This window comes from Phlebotomus papatasi, chromosome 3 (genome assembly GCF_024763615.1).
Source record: "Phlebotomus papatasi isolate M1 chromosome 3, Ppap_2.1, whole genome shotgun sequence".
NCBI classification, from domain to species: Eukaryota; Metazoa; Arthropoda; class Insecta; order Diptera; family Psychodidae; genus Phlebotomus; species Phlebotomus papatasi.
The window spans coordinates 21,111,713-21,134,838 of NC_077224.1; the positions used below are offsets into that span (position 1 = coordinate 21,111,713).

The 23,126-nt window shown below is 34.2% G+C and overlaps 1 protein-coding gene across 1 annotated transcript in view; it reads right to left on the reverse strand.

The window, feature by feature from the left end:
• Positions 1-566: 566 nt before the first annotated feature.
• The window catches only part of LOC129805780 (zinc finger protein Gfi-1b), an 82,664-nt gene continuing 60,104 nt past the window's right edge, over positions 567-23,126 (reverse strand). The window contains exons 8-9 of the mRNA XM_055853919.1: positions 959-1,838; positions 567-826 (exon numbers count right to left, since the gene is read on the reverse strand). Of these exons, the coding sequence (XP_055709894.1) occupies positions 1,645-1,838 (194 nt within the window). The 3' untranslated portion in view covers positions 567-826; positions 959-1,644. The remainder of the gene's footprint in view (positions 827-958; positions 1,839-23,126) is intronic.

A 23,126-nucleotide genomic window follows, 5' to 3' on the forward strand; every position in this document is an offset into this window, starting at 1 on the left:
ATTTTCTATGAAAATATGTCTTCTAGGAATTTTTTGAAATTTACGGAAGCCTGTAATAAAGCGAATCAAAATATGACATTACCCAATGTCTGGTACTATTTGCCCAAGCATTTTTAAGAATAGTCACAAAATTACCTTTTAGAAATTGGCTCGAAAACGTATTTTCTTACAAAATAGAGCAAAATTACTTTCACAAAGTTGTAGAGCGGTAAATTTCCTATAAAACTGTGCTAATTAGAAATTTTTGGAAGCGCTAGAGTAGCTTGTAAAAAAATAAAATATCCGTTTTGTGACTTTTTGCCCCAGTCTCCCCTACTCTGTCATCAGGAGATCAGGAAAAAATAAGTAAAAAGTTTATTATTATCTTCAGTTTCTTCTGGTGTTCGTCTGAGGATTGTCTTTTTCTCAAAACCAAAAAGACTCAATTTTCTCCAAAGATTTCGACCCTCGGTATGGGTCTTCCTTAGTGCGTCAATTAAAATCTTTTAAATGATTTGGAATCGTCTTTCGTCCTCTTAACACTACACATAGCTACTAAAAATTTATTTTCTTCTTTAAAAAGGGAATTTTTTGGACATTTATAACTTTGAATTTAATTTAATTTAATTCTTTTCTATCTGCTGCTTTCTCTTTAGTGATTTTGTTCCAACTCCAAAGTTTATTAATTAAATTAGTCACATTGTTAGAGAATAGTCCTACGGTCAGATAGAGGGACTAAAGAAAGGTATCTCATTTGTATATATCCATTAGATCAAATTCGTTTGTGAGTTTTTTCTATTTTCTTATTTCTATTTTATCCGAGACACACTTAGGGGATTATAATGCCCTAGACACACTTTCGACTTAAGCCGAGAGACGACTTAGTGGAAAATGATGGAAATGTAGTTTGACCATTATTTCTAATATAATTGCGCTAAGCCATCTCTCGGGTAATCCTCAGGTCTGTCAAGGCCCTAACATGCAGAAGAGAGATTTTAGATAAGAAGCGAACCATTGTTCTAACAGCCTCCTTTTCTGATAAATTTGAAATTCTAATCATACTTCATTTACTAAATCGCAAATTTCACTTTATAAAAATAAGATCCAAGAAATTGAATACAACTGCAACTAGTTTTGTTCTTGCTGATTTTTGTCTTACGAGAAAATTTTCTTTTCCCGAGCTTTTTTGGTTCACAATCATTGCACTGACTTAAATTGACTTAGGTTTAATAAATGGGATTTTCTTTACAAAAAGAATGGGATATTTTTTCTCTCACAACGATGCTTGTGGATGTGTGTTTGCAGAAAGAAGGTGATTTTCAACTTTTATTTTTTTTAGCACCACATTAAAAGGATATAATCTTCTCTAAACACACTTCTTCTTTAGGAGAATTTTTTCCCCTTTTATAGTTTCTTTTGCGAAGATTAAGCAATAGAATCATCATATATAACAATTAAAATTCTTCACAGATTTTGATGGTCGGTAGAGAGAAAAAAAATGTGTGGAATTTAATATTTTTTTTCATGCGCCCCAAAAGTTGGTCCTTCGGATTCTGGATTCTGCAGTTTCTCTCAAGATGGTGTGAGAGGTGAAAATCTTTTCCAGAGTTCTGGGGGGATGTCCAGGCCAGAGAGAAGATAGGAGCATGTTGAGTCATTTGGTGGTTAGTTGACCAGTGGTCTTAGTTCAGTGTGTTGTGTCTCCTTGTGGCGTCGCAAATCGACTTTCCGCTGGAATGCTTTGTGGCACAATTCACAGGCAAATGGCTTATATCCTGTGTGCTTTCGACTGTGGGTAATTAAGTTGGAGCTCTGGCTGAAGGCTTTTCCACATACTTGGCATTTGTGTGGCTTTTCACCTATATGGAGAAAAAGCATAGGGCATCCAGTAAAGCAAGAGAAAGATACAAATATTATATTAGTTTTTTTTTATTTGGCATATAGGGGGAGTATTTCCATTAATAATTCATTCACACTCAATTGACCAATAAATTCACCAATAATTGCTGCGTGAAAATTGACGGCAAATGAGATGGGATCAATTTAGAAGATATTAATAACAATTTAAATAATTAATGGGATGTGGCTTGAGAAATTTTGGGATCGAAGTAAAAATGGTTTACAGTCAATTAATAATGTTTTGCATTTCTCTGGATAGTTTTGTAGGGATCATTAAAAGTTATTAATTTAGAGGGAGATAGCATCTCTATCGTCTTTACTGTAGTCTAGAGATTATTTGGAAGAATTTTAAAAATTGAAAGAGGGCACTTTAATTCAGCTGAAATATTTTAAATCAAACTTAAAATGGACCTATTACATTGACTTTACCCTGAATATTGTTTTTTAGTACATGACTGTTCTAAACTTCCCTGCGATAAAATTGTTTTCACATGAAATGTCAAATTAAAGAACGAAAATGAAGAACGGCAATGTCAATTAGCTTTCACCATTTAGATCCTTACCGACAATAGAAAAGTCCAAATATCACTTTTCCATACTGAAATTGCTCTTCAATTTTTCTTTTTGTAGGCCATGTGCTAAAAATGTACTAAAAGTTAGGCACGTTTAAAATGCCTGTGTTTGAGATTCTATTTAAAAATGAAATATAAAAATAAATGCTGTTTTTTTATTTTTTTTGTTGTAGTTATACCCAATGCATAATCAATTTTGTTTGTAAAAAATATTTTCAAAACTGCTTATGAACTGTTTAGCTTATGCTTATGAACTGTCAAAAACATGTTTACAAAACAAAAGTTATTGTGCGTTGTGCATAATACCCAAAGCACAATAAATTTTGTTTTTTAAACATGTTTTTCACATTTCAGTGAGAGTGAAAGAGATCTAAATCTAGTCAACTCACTCACTCTCATAAAAAAGTTTAAAAACATGTTTACAAACAAAAGTTAATGGGCGTTTGTTTAGTAAACATGTTTTCAAAATTTCCCATGAGAGAGAGGGAGATGAATAGATCTCTGTTTCATCACTCTCATTGAAATGTCAAAAACATGTTTACAAAACAAAAGTTATTGTGCGTGGGGCATTATGACCAGCGCACAATAACTTTTGTTTGTAATAATGTTTTTAAAATTTCTTGTGAAAGTGAACGAGATAACTATATCTAGATTTCACTCCCTCTCATTGTAATTTCATCAAAGGCATGTTTAAAAACAAAAACTTTTGTTTTGAAACATGTTTTCAAAATTTTCTATAAGAGTGAGCGAGATGACTAGATCTTACGTTTCATTCGTTCTCTTTGCAAAATGTCAGAAATGTCAAAATGTCAAGTTCAATTAGAAATTTGTTCTCGTCCGCAAAATATAATGCAAAATATGTTTAAAAGTATTTGCAGTACAATGTTTGCATTTAACAAAAATTATCATTAGTTAATTTTCCTAAAAAAAAACTCTTTTATTTTTAAGCATTTCCCATTCAATAGTTAATTATGAAATTTCATTTACAGATGCAGTACGAGTGCCACAACTGATAATAAGGTAATTTACACTTATTACTAATTATTATTATTTTTTAATTAAATCAATTATTGAAGCAACTCTATTAAAAATTTCAACAAATTTAAAATAATTTTTGTGATGAGTTGGTGGGGCCATATTGATCTGGGGTTACTTTGAAAAAGTTTTTTTTTCGAATATTTCTAAAGAAATTTTGGCTTTTGGATAGATAAAGAAATAGTGTATCTAAATTAAATTATATCTATGTTTAGTTTCCTTTAGAAATTTGCGAAATAAATAACGTTTTCAAGATAGCCCTACTTCCCCCTATTTCGAATTTAATTCTAATGCAATTGTGTTCATGTTGACTTTAGTTTATGCGTTTTGCCACGGATTACAGTAGACTCTTTCTCAATTGGGTATTTGGGGCAAAATGTCATCCGGATTATCGATAGATTTGGGCGTCAAAGCTTTTGTAAATTCCACAAAAAGCGCTCAATTATAAAGAATCATGATAAAATAGGAAGAACTACAGCGAATTAGCGAATTTGAGCGAATTAGCTTCATAATTAAACGTGAAAATTGTCAATAAAATTTGTCGCCCGATTGAAAATGAGACGATTGAGTGAGAGTCTACTGTATGACAAATTTCAAAATTTTTATATGGAAAATTTGGAAAAATTCATTGAAAATCAGATTTATGTCAGTTACTAAGAGCTTCATATAGCTCCTTATAACGACCATTCGGTACTTATTTGCCTTTAATGTTGTCCTGTTCCCGAATTTATCACGAAAATATGTCATATGACATTGTCCATATCGTTACAGAATTGCCCTACAGGAGGGGATTCTGTATCAATTCCATTGATCATCGAATAGCCATTGCAAGCAACTCTGTTGAGCTTTTCAGTAACTGAAGACGGGTTTTTGATTAGTTTTTCCGAATTGCCACCCTAAAAAATTTTAAATTTGTCATATGAATTGTCATACTGATACAGAATTCCTCTACAGCTCCTAAAATACATTGTCATAGGTGAAATTCATTAAATGAATATGGGAAAAAAAGATGTTTCGAAGAAAAAAAAAAAGTGTTCGAAGCCAGAGTGTGTGCGAAGTCTGGAAACCTTCCCCTATTCCTTCTGCATGCAATAATACGACAAAATGACGAATATAAAAGACAAAAATTTAAGAATCCCTTAAAATTAATTTTCAAATCATTTCAATCCCTCTCTTAACCCTTTGCTGAAAATTCAGAAACTCTTTCACCAAGTCCTATGAATATTAATGATGTAATCTCTGTGTCTTTAATCATTTAGACAGAAATTAATACCACTCAAATTCAATCAGATTCACCCGAAAAATCATATTTATTAGTGAGTGAGAGAGAGAGAGGAGCTGGATTAGTGGATATATGGTTGCAAGAGTTTCCGGGGGATTAAGTGTGAAAATTTCCCTGTGGAAAAGTGCTATGTAGATGGTCGAATAAGGGGGTGATAATGGTGATATCATTGACGATGAGCGTGCAATGTAATGATTTGATTATCCCGATGAGTGATGATTTTCCCCAAAAAGTAAAGAGAAAGTGCGAGAGACAAAGGCAAATTCATAACATCCCCCAATAGCAAAATCTACCCCTTGTGTTTTGGAACATTTTGTCTCACCCAAGAACAATGGACGGTCGGTTTGGAAAATAAAGGGGGATGATCATTAACTGTTGGGCACATTTATTTGCGCGATGTTGACAAATGACTCTCTGGACATCCTCTTGGCGGTGGTGATGGTGGTCAGGAAATATCCCTACAAAGTGTTGGGAATTCTTTCACGGATCGTGTGTGTGTGTCTGTGGATTTTTATTAAATTTCTGGATTATAAATATTCAATTTATATGGGGGTACCTTTTGTTGGTCGTTAAGTTCGGTTTATGGGAGATTGATTTATGAGATTCAATTTTAAAGGAATTAGGGATTATTAGCGATATTCGTGTCATTTTTCCAATTGAGGGGAAAAGCCTCTTTCCCATCCTTTTTTTTCTCCTGCAATATTTCATTTAATAAGTAAATTCTTTGCGCGTCTGCACTTGATCCTAAAAACACTCCTTATGGCACTTAAATTCAACCCCTGAAATATACTATTTAGTCTGATTGGTGTGTCGTATTTCACGAATTACCGGACTGATTTTATTACAAATTGCCCCTCTAACAAACTTGGAAGATATCGCCAGAAGGACAATTGACATGTGCAGGATTTCTCTTGTCGGTGGATGGTGGTCTAATTCAATTGGAAGAAGTGTAAAATTTCAATTGAAACCAGCAATGCGCGAGTCTTCCCGGGATTTTATGCAAATTTTCCTTGGTTTGGAAATAAAAGGGAGAGAGTGGAGAGTCATTTTTCCTAGTTCGGGTCAATCGATATAAATATGCCAAAAAAAAAAGAAGGACGCTTTGGGGAAAGTGATGATGATGGTGGTGGTGGTTGGAAAATAGTAGAAAACCCTCCACTATATTTTTGATTGGTTCGCTGAGATTTTGCGACGCCCACTCCCACAGTATCCATAGCAACTCGGCGACTCCACTGCCGTCACTTTATCATCTCAGTCAGTGGAAAAGAGTACATAAAAAAGCTCACTACCAGACGGCAGGGGGCTTTTCCGTGGGGTGACCCCCCATTTCGCCTCTTCCCCCAACAGCTTTCAGAGTTGCACTTGAAAGTTTGTCCACGCTTTTGGTGTGGTGTATACTTTGCTTTTCCGGAAATATGCACTACTATATCTGGGATTCTACACTCATAGAAAAATCTATTGGATAGTAGTAAATATTTCATGACTTGATTTTTCTTTTGCCTTTAAATCTAGGTGGCGCTGTCTGTAGATTGTTTTTATTTTTAAAGATTTCTTAAGTATTCTACCAAACCACTTAACTGATTGCAAAAAATTACGTACCATTGGAAAGGTCTTTGAATTCTCTAAAAATTAAGCGCATTAGCCTATTTTCTCAATTTCACATAATTAAGAAAAAAAATGAAATAGGGCAGAGTGGGGTACTTTTATCGAGACACCCTTGAAACAGGGTTATTTAGGTGAGATTCTTAATTTTTCTGTTTTAAATGAAGCTGAGCCTTATCATAATGTAGTTATCCTTTACAATTGATTCGTAGCTAAAGGGAGGTGAGACTACGGCTACTTTGAGCTGTGCGATTACATTGTTATACGATTTTTTCGCATATTTCTAAAGGACATTGGGTTTTAAAATGATGTAATTTGGATAGACAAAACAATTGCGAGTTTATATAAAATACTTGAAAGGACCAGTTTCATTTAGGAATAGGCAAAAAAAATCAAATGTCAATTAAGCCCCACAGTTCAAAGTAGCCCCACCTCCCCCTATATCGGTGAGCTAAATTGTATCATTGTAAGGTTCAATGTAATTTAGAAATATGAGATAAACCCTATTTCCAAGGTTCCCGAATTTCTCTTAATGAGTTTTTTTTTTAGACAAAGGGTTGTTCGATTCATAGTTCGATGTAGGCCAATACGGTATATTTGTTTTAAAAGCTCATAATTTTCTGAACGAATTTTTTGAACTCACTATTTTTTTATTGAGGCTTGGCGGAGAGTGGTAATATTCCGTATTGATTTTACCGCCTGTCGTCATTGATTTTAAACAAAATAACGTTAGGGAGAAGTGGGGAACCTTTGAAATTGGGATTTTTCACATATTCTTAAATTAAATTGAGCCTTATCGTGATATAATTTTGGTGTGCAAATAGATTGTGAAGCTAAATTACATTATGATATGGCTCAGTTCCACTTAAGCATAGGAGAAAAATCCTAATTTCAAAGGTACCCCACTTTAAAAGGTGTCTCACTTCCTCCTATAATTATTTCATAGGTTTTCAATTGTTGAATACGTATTGATTTTCCGGGGAAAGTTTAATAAATTTAGTTCTATCACTTAGAGAAATCCGAAAAAACTTAAAATAACATTCAGGAAATGTTTATTTTACCCTGCAGTAGGGGAGACTGGAGCAAAAAGTCACAAATTGAAAAATTCAAAATTCAATATGTTCCAAGGTAAAAAAGATAGCGGCTCAAATTTTTTTCTATAGATAGCCTCCATAGACCTTCTTCAATGTCGTAAGTTTCTTAGAATTCGATCAAGGAATTTAGAAAATAAAAAAATATCAAAATTTTTAGTCCTATTTTTCAAATATTTTCCTTGCAGAAGATAACAATTATTACCTACTTATTTTCCAAAACTGATGCACTGGTGAATATTTTCTAAATAATTTGGATTGTTTGAATACGAATCTGCTATGTATTTTAGAATTTCACAAAAGTTTTGTTCTCCAAAAATCCTTTTATTAAAAATGGCCACTTGGGGTAAAAAGTAACAAAACCTATAGAGCAAGAAGTAACAAAAAAGCGAAGCAATTTCTGATGTCTCACGGCGGCGAAAAGAAACGTCATTATCATGGCTCGCCGCTTGTTGTTTGCATTGGTCAAATGATTTGCAGTCTTTTGTGTGTTTTTTTTTCTAAAATAGCTTGAAAAGCGATTTTCTCGTTTTCTCACTTTACTCGCAGATAAAACGGTGTTTTACAAAGGTGTAGATGAATAAATTTTCTATGAAAATATGTCCTCTAGGTATTTCTTCAATTTTACGTAATGAAGCGAATCAAAATATGATAGTACCCAATGCTCCATCATTTTTGAGAATACTCACAAAATTACCTTTTAAAAATTGACTTGATAAACTTATTTCCTTACAAAATAGAGGAAAATTACTTTCACAAAGTTGTAGAGCGGTAAATTTCCTATAAAACTGCGCTAATTAGAAATTTTTGAAGCGCTCGAGTAGCTTGTAAAAAAATAAAATATCCGTTTTGTGACTTTTTGCCTCAGTCTCCCCTATTGATCCGAAGTCGGTGTGAATATTACGCATTTAAAGTGTATTAGGGGTTAAAATTACCCTTTTTCATGTTAATTTTACCCTTAAAAAAGGTGTAAAATCAACATTACAAAATGTTGATATATTTTTACACCTAAAAAGTGTTAAAGTTATGAGGAAAAAAAGTTAATTGCACCCCCATTTTTTTCTCAGTGTAAAATAAAATCGAAGAAAATTATATAAAGTAAGTAAGAAGCAGGGAAACGTTATGCTGAGTATATTCTTTCGATAAAGTAGTTCAAAATATTCAACTTTGAACTAATTCAAAGTTGCCGATATGTGGTGCCAAAGATGGCGAAAAGTGGTAAAAAGTGGCAACAAAGTGGTTATTTTTGAATTGTAAATATAAAAATCATTTTTTTTAAGTAGTCAAGTAAGGCAATTATGTAGCATTCTGGTAATGTCATATAACAAATATTGTTCGAATCTCAGGAGAACTTTATCGAAAAAGTGATTTTGTAAACATGGCATGGCCAGGCCATATAGCATTTTCACATATTTAAGATTTATAGCAAATCAAGAGACAATGAATTTTAATAAAACAAATCGACCAAAAGTTTGCAAAATGTCACTAAAGGCCTCTACACGTATTAGGAACAATTTTCATCAAAAATTGCTTTTTTGAAAGAAATTTCCTGCAGTTCTGTAGGTGCAAACGTCAGAATTCTGTCAAAAAAGGCAATTTTTGACGAAAATTACTTCCAATGTGTAAAAGCCTTAAGAGATTATATAAAAAATAAGAAATTACATTTTCGAATTTATGTAATATGTCAAAAATGCTCTATTAATTGTTATATTTCGTAAATTAGTGATTTGATGTGTCTATAGGGGGAGATGAGGTTACATTGAGCTGGGGTTACATGCAAAGGAAGTTGGACTTATCAATAATTTAATTTAGATCCATATTTGCTTTGTCTATCTTAATTACATTATCTTAAAGCCCAGTTTCCTTTAAAAATATGCGAAAAAACAGCTTTTTCAATATAGCTCCAGTTCAATGTAGTCCCACATCCCTCTAGCCAGTATATTTAAATAACTTTTAGCAAAAATTGAGTTATTCCACCCCCCCTCATGACAAGAATTGATCAATAATAATGTACATTTGGAGATCTGATAATTTGCCATAAATTTTTATAGGAAGTCCATTTTTTTTAAAAAATTTTTAAACAAAATGTTTAGTGAAAGCTTTAAAGCACTTATGGCCTTACAGGAAATTTATCTAAATTGGCATGAACTAAAAAACTCGGGTAGAAAATGCCACCCACATGAAATTAATGTGAGAAATTCGATCCAGTGTCGTTGGGTGAGAAAGCTTTTAGTGGCGTGGTGGCAATGAGTGAAAGAGGAAGAGACAGAGTGAATAAACCAGAAAGATTTTTCATGGTGCTGTGTGGTGATTTTGGTTCGGATTTTCCCGGAGATGAAACCAGATGGGACCGGAAAAGGGAAGGTTAATGGGACTGCGATTACAGCAACTCTCGAGCATCCTCTTGTATTATATCTTTTCCCGCCCAACACACACATGAGATTTATATATATTATTTAATGTATCACTCTATTTACCAGTAAATCCTGGCTCTTGGTATCTCTTTCTGCCTCCACAACATTATATTCCAACAACATATGTTGATGTACACCACAGAAAAAAGAGCCGTGTCGACAGGATGATGTTAGCATTTTTCTCTAAATTTTCTCTTTTTTTATCTTTCCTCAACATTACATATACTTTCATCAGAGCTTTTTTTTATACTTTTGATAAGAAACTCCCCGGGAGTTGGTAGATTTTTCACCAAAGCAAGAGAGAGAGAGAGCGAGAGTGATGAAGGGAAAATTGGATATTTTCTTTTTGAGGAGCAAGAAGAAAAAAAAACTCCATCCCCATCTTTCATCGTGATGAAAGGCACATAAATTTTCCTGTCTCTGTCTCATGCGATGATTTTTGATGTCTGATAAACCCGCACAAAAGTGCACAACCAAAAAAGTATATGGTGTTGCTATAAAGAAGAAAAATAATGGCACAATCATAACAATGATAATAAGAAGGGATATATCTCATAAATTTGTTATGGGACCAGACACGAAAATTTTATTCTGTGGCTTTCCTCCGAATCAGCCTCATACTGCAACATTTTCTCCATTTTATAGCAGATTTCTGGTATTTTATGGCAAACCATCGCGGATTGCGGTTTCTCCCTTGATGAACATTTCATTCGCTTTTTTTTCACCAATCCTCAGCATTTCTTTTCTTTTTTTTTTTTTAAAGGAAATCCCTGTTCTTAACACACAAATTCCACCCAATATCTCTTGCAAACATCCCCCATGAGCTTTCTTTCCTTTGTTTGGGGCTTTATAGTACACCCTCCTTTCTCTAACCCCAGAACTTTAAAATACTATGAGTATGTATATATATTGTGAAAAAGACCATGATACACCCTACCATGATGGTTGTTGGGTTGGAGGTTTTATTGTGATATTGGCTTTGCTTTGTGTTATTCATATGAAAAAGAGGCAAAAAGAAAGAGGATTTGTACATTTAAAACTAATGAAATATTCACAACAAGCAGAATTTTGAACACTGAATCACTCTTTTCATGTTTACCCTCCTACAACTATTTTCCACCATCATCCCCCGAAATACTCTTGGGTTTTATTCTTTGTGCTTTGGGAAATTTTGTTGGAGGATTTAGAAATTTCCAAATCGATTTTTTTATCCAAAGGATATTCAAAACAAAAAATATAGATTTTTTTTAGGATAATGAGAAGGATTCGAGGAGCATTCACTGTAATGACCCATCTTTGATCTTAAGGGGTTACGTGGGTCGCGCATTCTAAGAAAAACAACATATTTTCTTGACATCTTTTTTCAACATAATAAACAAAAAATTAATTCGAGCTCTTAAGCATTTAAAAGTATAACATTTAACTGTAGGGTAACGTGTGGTATTTTTTGGACAAGGTGCTTTTTGGGACATAATGCGGATATTATTCGGGACATAATGCGGCCACCTTCATTCTCATAGTTTCTTGACCTTCCAGAATGATTCCAATCCCTTTTCACATCTTCTTGATTATCGAAGCTACATTTTTTGTTATTTTTTGCATTGTATGATCTCAATAGTAGGGTAAGTGTGCCAAATTCCGGCCAGCTTGCAATTTCGTCCACCTTTTTTGTTCATCGAATTTCCATGAATTTTTAATTTTACATACTCTATAGATTATACAATGCGAAAGAATAACAAAAAATGTAGCTTCGACAAATGAGATGACGTGAAAAAGGCATTGGAAGAATTCCTGAAGGGCAAGGAACTATGAGAATGAAGGTGGCCGAAATAGGGCACCAAAGCTATGTCTACATTTTTAATCATTTTAAAATGTATTAAGAATGATTTTAGAGTAAATAAAGACGATAAACTGTCTACAAGGTTCTAAGCAACACTCCTTAAAAAGAAGTAATAAAAAATCAATTTTTATTAAAGATATTACATTTCAAACTTGAGACTTTGGTGCTTGCATGCAAATATGCCGAAATTTGGCACACTGACCCTATGTAAAAACTAAAAATTTATGGAAATTCGAATAATAAAACGGTGGGCGATATTGCAAGCTGGCCGGAATTTGGTACACTTACCCTAATTATTTGTTTTCTTATTATTTTTAAGTTCTGTATGAAATTTTAAGCCCTTTATGCATCAGATAGACATAAAACTTGTGAAATTTTATTTAACTCAAAGCGTGAAATACGCGTGAATTGTGAGTGTCACATTCCACTTTTTACAAAACCTTCAGTGTGGTCAATTTTTAAGATGTCAATACAAATAGTGCTGAGTTTTCTTCGATTTTAAACTATTTACAAGTGAAATTTAAACAAAATTTTTATGAAAGAGTTTAAACTTCACTTTCTACTTAAAGGTGAATAATCAGGCTTAGTGAAATTTATTTGCATAATAGCAGCTTTTGTCTGTCCCGAAATACCCAACTATCTCGAAATATACCATTCTTACTTCATTACATTTTTTGCTATTTTGTATAAAAAAATGATGCATTTTTCAACATTTTTCGGTAATAATCTTATTCTGGATAGAAGGAACATAAATATTTGTATTAAGAAAGAAAAAAAAATTTGAGGAGTCGTTAAGTTATTTGAAACTTGAAAGTGCTAAAAGGTGTCCCAAAATACCACACGTTACCCTATAGTATAATTTCTCAAATTTGAACGACGGACGGTTGAATTCAAAATGTAAAATTTGAGGTTATGCCAAGAAAGTTGTGCGTGGAGTCTTAATTAGAATCATTTTTCCGGATTATATTTATTTCACAATAAATGACATTGATATATTTTCCTAAAGTTATTTTTCTTAATTTAGGAAAAGTGAATTTCACATCAATTCTGTTACGTTTTTTCAAAATATTGTTCAAATTTTAGGAGTGGGAAATTTCATCTATATCCTCCAAATGTTCAAATTAGAGGAACTCTACTGTATTTTCTAGAATTTTCATTTCAAAATTTTAAAAATTCAGCCATTGGGCCCTGTTTTTTGGAGACAGTATATGAAAAATAACATAGTTTTCGGTGGACAAAATTTCTCAGAGTGTATTCATTTAACATCAAAACACTAAATATTTCTTGATAGCTGATGAGTTAAACTCGTACTTGAACGGTAGAATTCTTTTTTTTATCTTCACACTAAAAAAAGATTACAAGGATAATCGTTGGCTTGTTTTTTTTTACAACGATCTTACTTGTAAAGTTACTCAAATATGTATTTCAACCAAGCACGTAATCTGAAAATGTGTAATTTAAATTTTGTGTAATTGGTAAACTGTGTAATCAAGTGCGAATGATTACACAGTTGTGTACATTTTCTTACATATTTTGTGTGAAATTACACAGTTTTCAGACAAAATGTGTACAAATTACACAAATGTGTAACAGTACACACGATTACATTGTTTATGTAAAATTTACAAAGAAAATCATGGTACAGTAGTCAAATTTTTTTGCTGTGTTGATTACAACTTATTTTACAAGAAAAAACGTTGTGTAAAATGTTTTTGGAAAAATGTTCGTAAAATTTTGTCATTTGTTCGTAAATTTTTGTTTGTCTGGCAAAAATTTAAGAACAAATACGAACAAATAACGAAATTTTACGAACATTTTTTGTGTGTTTCCGAACATTTACGAACAAATGTTTGTAAAAGTACAAAAAATGTTCGTCAAATGATCATTTTCCGAACAATGTTTGTGAAAAAGTACGAACTTTTACGAACTTATTTGTGAGTTATACGTTTCACGAGCATTTTGCAAGTCTGCCATAGGATTTCACAAACATTTACGAACAATTTTACAAAATATTTTTTTCTGTGTAGAAGTAAAGGAAAGCTTACGTAATTTCTGTAATTTCTTCTTAATCAAGATTTTCTGGAAAATTATGGCTTAAGATTGGTCAACATGGGCATGTGATGAATTAAATTTTGAAAAACAATAAAATTGGTTGCAATTTTGAATTTCGAGACCATTGGGAACTGGGCTAAGCCTTAGGTCTGAAGCCGGCATTACGGTAGTTATGCTAAGATCTTTTAAAATCAAATCCCGTAGATCGAGTCCGTCTTTTTGTGCCAGAATAAATCTAAGTTCAGAATTCTGGAAGTATTATTAATAATATTTATTAATCTTAAACTCAAGTGTATTTCTGAAGGTATACTAAATTTTGGTTGTATCAATCGTGTTTTTGTAAAACGGTCTTTAAGAATTTTAAGTATTTACTCTAGCGTATTCCTAAAAATAATATAGTATTTATTACTAAATTCAATTAAATTTTTTTGCAGGATAATAGGATAATTTTAAATTAGATTGCTTAATTGTAGAACGATTTTCTTTATTTCTTGTGAAGTATAGTTAAATTAAGTTCCATAACTTTTCAAAATTCGCAAATATGTATTCAACATAAAGCATAAATATGTGAGCAAATTCAAAATGTGCCCCATTTGGAATTGAATCTCTGTATTTGTGGGTTGGGAAAAATCTCAAAGGATCAGTTGGGTAATGTGAGAGCTTGAGAACAATGGGGGGAAATGAAAGAACCCAGATGCCAAAATTCGAGAATCTCGATGTTGCTATCAGTGAGTGGAACGAAATAGAAGTTATGGGAGAGCAATAAACGTAAATTCCATTATAAGTACATATACTTTCACATAGAGAGATGAGAATCAAGTGAGACAGACGGTGTTATAAAAGCTCAAACTCCTTTTATCAGGATTTAACAGCATGAGAAGAGATTGCTTTCAATCCATAGATGCCTTTTCCCCCCTTCTGCACCTCCTTCATCATTCAGTTTTCTCTCTGAAAAATCCCATCGAAAGATGAAGTAGGAAGAAAAAGCGATGTGCCTTTTCTCCCCATTTATCGCTGTTTTGCTTTCACAGCTTTTCTTTCGTTCATCCTGTGCTTTTTTTTTTCTTGCTTTGGTTCTTGTACAAGAGAGCTATACCATCCACCATCATCGACATTTTCACAAATGTGTTCTGCTTTTTTTTGCTTTTACTCTTTTTTTTACGAAGGTTGGAAATTTAACTGGTCAATGGTGGAAGCTTTTGCTTTTGCTCTCTCTCTGTCTGACTTGAGGGGAAAAGCTTTTCCATGGTAAAAATCCTGTGTGTATGTGTTGGTGTGGAAAAAAGTGAGATGAATGGATTTCTTCTATTTCCTCTTAAACTGAATTATTTTCTCTCTTTCACTCCATTTCCACATGGCAGATTTGTTCGAGAGGGTGTTTGTCGAAAGATTTTTCCAGAGATTTCGTATTTATGACTGAAATAAATTTTTCTTCTGCCCCAGCATTCGTCTGGCAGAATGGTGGAGAGAGCCAGGAAGCAAGAAAAAAAAATCAATGAAATTTAATATTCAACACCACAAGAGATCACAGACTATATACGTATCCATGGCGAACCCATGAAGCTTTTTTATCAGGAAAAGTTATGTTTTGATTTTCAAGTGTGATTTCTTCCTCCAACTCTCATCGATTTTTCTTTTTCTTTTTCCACAGACACAAATACAATTATAGGGATAGCAAAAGAAATTTTTCAATCTAAAATTTTGGGCTTGGTTGTTTTTCAATGAGTGGTGTTTGCCCAAGTAATTTCCATTTTGTGCCATGGAGTTTGTGCATCGGAGTGTTTATGCAATGGGAAAAGGACGCGTTTTCAATGCTGTGGGATAACACTTGAAAATTTCCCGGGTTTTCCACTCAAGATTTCCCTCTACCAACGCATTCTACCTGCTATGGAATTCAGTGTGTTTTGTGTGAAAATACTTGACGCTTTTCCCTCAACATCTCTCGACATTTTCCTTCAATCACAAAACACCCGCAGAGTGATTTATTTTACCATGAAAATGTGAAGTGGTATTATAGTCAAAAGCAAAGTATGGGCAAGAATTACTTGTTTTGGGTCTGGCTAATATTCAAAAATCGATTGGTGGTGCTATAAATTTTTATAGGAAACCGGAAAATCCTGTGAAAAACATCTAGGATCGAGTGGTCCTAAAACAAGTAAAATTTAATCATATGTATGAGTTTTTTATTCACTAAAATTGCATTTTGAGGAAACTATCTCTGTGATAATTTGCTATAAAATTTTATAGGAAAATCTATACGTAGCATTATAGGATCTATTCATCCCAAAATGAGTCTAATTTAACGAGGTGGGGATTCCGGAAATTGTGGGGAAAATACAATTCACTCAGGCAAAAACTCATCAACTTTTTCCAGAGCTTTCGGCTAGGTCCCCAAGTCTTTATCAGTGATCAAGTCTTTCGAATGTTCTCTGAGATTCGTTCATTAATTGGGTCAGGATGTTCACACACTCTTAGAAAAGTTTAGACATCATTACCAATGAAAATTAGTTGATCGGGTGATTATTATCAAATCTATTTAAAATAGTTATTATAATCTTAAAATATTTTACTCATAATATATTTATTAGTAGTGAGAACATAAGGCAATGAGTTGCGGCAAATGTTTCATAATGGTTTCATATAATTATATTTGCTTGTGTTAATTAAATGAAATTGATATCCCAAGTAATATTGGTCACTAATTCCTTTTAGTTCTCGCAACTAATCTAAATAAATGGCCTATATTTTCATAAAGTTCTGAAATCTTTTTTCAATAGTAAAGAGTGGTTTTCACTTATGTGTTGAAGCTTTTTCGAGCTATATAGGAACCACAACTAATATGATATAGTTATTACAGACAATAAGATGGGTATCAACGTTATTTATTTAGTTATTGGAACTAATATGTTATAGTACCCGTTACTAATATAATTTAGTTATGATAACTGAATGAAAAAGATATTGTAACTAAGATTGGTCAACTATATCATTTAGTTACCCTAGCTAATTATATGGATGGGTCTATGCTTACTATATTTTATAGTTTCCATAACTGTATACGAGGTAGTTGGGACTAAATTTTTCTAAAAGTGCAGGGCATGTAGGGGGAAGGGGGCACTTTTTTTACAATTATATAAATTTCTCTAACACCGTTTTTTACAATTTTCTTCACTTTTCTTCTTTCTTGAACTTCTTCTAGGTATCCAGCAGCTTGTGTTTGTCCGCACTCTAATTTAATTTCCTGTATAGATTTTTCAATAGAAATACGCAGTGTTAAAATATGACATTTGGTATAAATTTTGAAAAGCAAACATGGGGTAGCACCGAACAGTGATTTTTATTCCTACACTACTTGGACTATGTGGACAATTTTTGCAGTGGACAAGCCTCGTTATAGCAGAGATGTGCAAGATCCATTTGAAACCGAACAAACGTCAAATGAAACTTGTACGTCAATAATGGCCAAAACGCTACCCGAACAAACGTATTTTGACGTTTATTCGGTTTTAATGGTTCTTGCACACCTCTGCTCTACACAGAGAAAAATTACCCTCTAAATTCAAGAAAAAAATACTCTAACTAAGGGTTCGATTTTGCTCCAAGCAATTTTTTTTCTTAAATTTCGCTTAAATTAAGAAAAAATTTCTATAAGAGCATTTTCTTAAATTTTAGAGTACGATGGTTTTGAAATTCAGTAGCTTTGAATTTAGACTTTTTTACTCTTCAATTTAGAGAAAAATAGTTTTGAATTTGTAGCAAAAATGGTTTTGATTTTAGAGTATCATGGTTTTGATTTTAGAGTATTGTGGTTTTGATTTTAGAGCATTGTGGTTTTGATTTTAGAGCATTGTGGTTTTGATTTTAGAAACTTATGGGTTTGATTTTAGAGTATCATGGTTTTGATTTTAGAAACTTATGGTTTTGATTTTAGAGTATCATGGTTTTAATTTTAGAGTATTGTGGTTTTGATTTTAGAGTACCATGGTTTTGATTTTAGAGAATTGTGGTTTTGATTTTAGAAACTTATGGTTTTGATTTTAGAAACTTATGGTTTTGATTTTAGAAACTTATGGGTTTGATTTTAGAAACTTATGGGTTTGATTTTAGAAACTTATGGTTTTGATTTTAGAAACTTATGGGTTTGATTTTAGAAACTTATGGGTTTGATTTTAGAAACTTATGGTTTTGATTTTAGAGTATTGTGGTTTTGATTTTAGAGTACCATGGTTTTGATTTTAGATGGGTTTGATTTTAGAAACTTATGGTTTTGATTTTAGAGTATTGTGGTTTTGATTTTAGAAACTTATGGTTTTGATTTTAGAAACTTATGGGTTTGATTTTAGAAACTTATGGTTTTGATTTTAGATTTTAGAGTACCATGGTTTTGATTTTAGAGAATTGTGGTTTTGATAGAAACTTATGGTTTTGATTTTAGAAACTTATGGTTTTGATTTTAGATTTTAGAAACTTATGGGTTTGATTTTAGAAACTTATGGGTTTGATTTTAGAAACTTATGGTTTTGATTTTAGAGTATTGTGGTTTTGATTTTAGAGTACCATGGTTTTGATTTTAGAAACTTATGGTTTTGATTTTAGAGTATTGTGGTTTTGGTTTTGATTTTATGGGTTTGATTTTAGAAACTTAGATTTTAGAGTACCATGGTTTTGATTTTATAGTACCATGGTTTTGATTTTAGAGTACCATGGTTTTGATTTTAGGGTACCATGGTTTTGATTTTAGAGTACCATGGTTTTGATTTTGGAGTGTTTGCTGTGTTGATTGTCGAGTATTGCTGGTTCTGAAAGTAGAGTATTCTGAGGTTTTGAATCAAGGCAATTTGAGGGTTTTTTTGTGAATGTTATATATTTCATTCTTTACCTTTTTCCACGTGATGCATATGATGCGCGCGTATTCACTTCCATGAAACTCTCATATGCATCTTTCATTTCAATTTTCTATATGAACTTTGCCAATCGGAATTTACCTCCACTGAAGTATGTTGCTTAATCTGAAATATTTAAGAGTATAATGGTTTTGATTTTAGAGTATCAAGGCTTAGAACCTCTCATAGTCTGTCTTATTTCGATATTTTTATATAAACTTTTCCAATCGGAATTCATCTCCACTGAAGTATGTTGCTTAATCTGAAATATTTAAGACTAATATGGTTTTGATTTTAGAATATTATTGTCTTGCTTTTAGAGTACTTTGGTCTTGATGTTGGTCTATTGTGGTTTTGAATTCTTTTAGAGTATTGGGGATTTGATTTTAGACTATTGTGGTGATGATTCTACAGCATTGTGGTTTTGATTTTAGAGTATTGTGGTTTTGATTTTAGAGTATTGTGGTTTTGATTTTAGAGTATTGTGGTTTTGATTTTAGAGCATTGTGGTTTTGATTTTTAGAAACTTATGGGTTTGATTTTAGAGTATCATGGTTTTGATTTTAGAAACTCATGGTTTTGATTTTAGAGTATTATGGTTTTGATTTTAGAGTATTGTGGTTTTGATTTTAGAGTATTGTGGTTTTGATTTTAGAGTATTGTGGTTTTGATTTTAGAGTATCGTGGTTTTGATTTTAGAATATCATGGTTTTGATTTTAGAGTATTGTGGTTTTGATTTTAGAGTATTGTGGTTTTGATTTTAGAGTATTGTGGTTTAGATTTTAGAGTATCATGGTTTTGATTTTAGAAACTCATGGTTTTGATTTTAGAGTATCATGGTTTTGATTTTAGAGTATTGTGGTTTTGATTTTAGAGTATCATGGTTTTGATTTTAGAAACTCATGGTTTTGATTTTAGAGTATCATGGTTTTGATTTTAGAGTATTGTGGTTTTGATTTTAGAGTATTGTGGTTTTGATTTTAGAGTATTGTGGTTTTGATTTTAGAGTACCATGGTTTTGATTTTAGAGTATTGTGGTTTTGATTGGTGTCCGGTAGGCGGCCGACCGTAAAATCACACAGCCAAAAAAAATTTTCCTCCTACTTCAAAATGAACAGTGCTGTAAGGGGTAGGTTAGCGCAAGATATTTTAGCTTCTCCTATCCAAATACCAACCTCACCTTCACGTTGGTGCAGCATGTTTAAACTAACGAGGCTCTGGTGACCGAGCCAGTGGCGGTATATCCACTGCACCAGTGGTATGGAGCTACCCTGACATATTCAGGTAATAGGTCTATACTAACTCCTCATGCTAGTTGGGGTATGAGGGTAGGATTGGCGGCAGATGAACCTTATTCTGGCCAATGGCGGCAATCCCAGCTCGAGTCAGTTGAGTTACCAACTTGGTGTCCGGTAGGCGGCCGACCGTAAAATCACACAGCCAAAAAAAATTTTCCTCCTACTTCAAAATGAACAGCAATCGAACGAGAGACAATGATAATGCTAGGGCGTCCCCCGGAAGCGACGAGGCAAGAATTAAAGCGAAAGAACATAAGAATAATGGAAGATCCATCAGAATAGCTTCATGGAACCTGGGTTCCTTGACTGGACGATGCTCTGAGTTAGCTGATGTTCTGTACAGACGACGCATAAATATTGCCGCAGTTCAAGAGACCAAGTGGAAAGGATCGAAGTCACGGAACATTGGGCAAGGCTACAAGCTGCTGTATCATGGTGAAGTTTCTTCAAGAAACGGTATCGGATTAGTAGTTGATGACGAGTTTGCCCAAAAAATAGTGACAGTTTCACGAATTAACGACAGGCTTATGAGTATAAAAATGGCATGGGAAGGAGACTCCTACCTTAATATTATATCTGCGTATGCGCCACAAACAGGCTGTGATGAGTTAACGAAAATGTCTTTCTGGGAGTCGCTAGAAGACCTCTTGCAAAAGATCCCATTAGAGGAACGAAAAATAATTTGTGGTGATTTAAACGCACATGTAGGAAAGAGAAGCTATGTATATCCAGATGTACATGGTGGCCATGGATATGGTATGGTCAATACACAGGGTGAGGATCTTCTACAAATGCTATCTGCTTATAACCTTGCAGCTGTTAATACGTATTTTCAGAAGAATGAAGAGCACATAATCACTTATAAAAGTGGGAGTGTGTCTTCTCAAATAGACTTCATTATCTGTGATAGGGATGTTTTAAGGACATTCAAGGACTGCAAAGTAATCCCAGGCGAAGCGCTCACTAACCAACACAGGTTACTGGTTGCGGAAATGAGGGTGAATTTACCAAAGAAAAATAAACGTATAGCTGCCCCCCGAAAAGTGAAGTGGTACAATCTCAAAACAGAGAAAGGGGTTGTTCTTCGTAATAATTTGGAGCACTACTTTGTCAGCCACAATGATTTCGGAGATCCGGAAGGTGCGTGGAAGGACTTCGAGTCACACTGTAAAACTGTTGCTCGTGGTACTCTGGGACTGACTAAGGGATCTACTGGAAATAAAAAAGAAACGTGGTGGTGGGATCATGAAGTGCAAAGAAAAATTGAACTCAAAAAGGCTGCTTTCAAAAAGTGGCAAACCACAAAATTGGATAGTGACCGAAATGAGTACAGAGTTCTAAAAAAAGAGACAAAAAAGGCAGTTGCAATAGCCAAGCAGAATGCCACAAAGCAGTTATACGAAGATATGGACACTATAGATGGACGTTCTCGAATTTTTGGTCTGGTTAAAAAACGGAGTAGGGACTCTCAGGATATCTCAAGAATGAAGTTCATTCAGGATGAACAAGGATGTTTACTCATCAATGATAGTTACATAAGATATAGGTGGATGAATTATTACAATTCACTTATGAACAATGAGTTTCCGAGGAGATATGTTCCTTCCGAGCCTGTACATGCTGGACCAGTCAGAATGTTTGAGACGTGGGAGATAGAAAAGGCCATCGCTGCAATGAAGAATGGAAAATCCACGGGTCCAGATGAGATTCCCGCGGAGCTATGGAAGAAGTTGGGCGAATCAGGCTCTGTTTGGCTAACGGGGCTCTTCAATTCCATACTACATTACTCAGCAGTGCCAGCCGCCTGGAAATCAAGCTTCATTGTACCATTTTACAAAAACAAGGGGGATGTCCGGAAATGTGACAACTATAGAGGAGTGAAGCTGACCTCGCATACGCTCAAAATCCTGGAACGTGTTCTAGTGGACAGACTGGAACCTTACCTAGCTATGTCGGAAAACCAATGTGGCTTTGTAAAGGGCAAGTCTACATCAGATGCTATACAAATTGTCAGAACACTCTGCGAGAAATATAGACATAATAAGCGCGATCTCCATATGGTCTTTTTAGACCTGGAGAAGGCTTTTGATTGCGTTCCACGAGATCTTATTTTCACAGCGTTGAGAAGCAAAGGTGTTCCGGAGCAATACATACGCATCATTAGGGAAATGTATGATGGAGTAACAACTCGTGTTCGCACACCCTGTGGCGACACTGATGCTTTCCCAGTTATAGTGGGAGTTCATCAGGGTTCCGCTTTAAGTCCAATTCTTTTCAACAATGTGATGGACTACTTAACTTCCCATCTACAGGAGCCTGCACCATGGTGTCTCCTGTATGCTGATGACGTTGTATTGGTGGCGGAGGACAGGAGCACTTTAGAGCTGAAACTTGAGCGTTGGAGGGAAGCTCTGGAGAGCAATGGCTTCCGGATAAGCAGGACTAAAACCGAGTATATGATGCTCCCATTTGCGAATCACCAAACGTATGGACCTCGCCAATCTATACGTCTCGGAAACGATGACCTGCCATTAGTCACCCAATTCAAGTATTTAGGGTCGCTAATTACAGCAAATGGGGCTCTGGATGCTGACGTTCAACACAGGGTAAATGTTGGTTGGATGAAGTGGCGGTCAGCTAGTGGAGTCCTGTGTGATAAGAGGATGCCAAAATCGCTCAAAGGATTAGTTTACAAGACTGTAGTGCGCCCGGCCATGCTTTATGGTGCTGAATGTCGTGGATCCCAAAAGACTCACGACAACCGCCTGCATGTAGCAGAAATGCGAATGCTAAGGTGGTCTCTGGGACTGACTCTCAAAGATAGAGTCAAGAATGATGCCATCAGAGACAGTCTCGGAGTTCGGCACATTGCGGAGAAAGCAAGAGAAAGGCGCTTGAGGTGGTACGGCCACATCATGCGTCGGGATAACCACCATATGATCCGGCGCACCATTGACATGGAGGAGACGAAACGGGGGCCAGGAAGACCCCCGACGACGTGGAAATCCACAATCAAAGATGACATGAGGCGGAGTGGCCTCGAGACTGCTGCGACACAGGAGCGCGCCACTTGGCGCCTTCGAAGTAGGAGGGCCGACCCCCGGTAAGGGGAAATAACGGCTGTTAAGTAAGTAAGTAAGTAAGTATTGTGGTTTTGATTTTAGAGTATTGTGGTTTT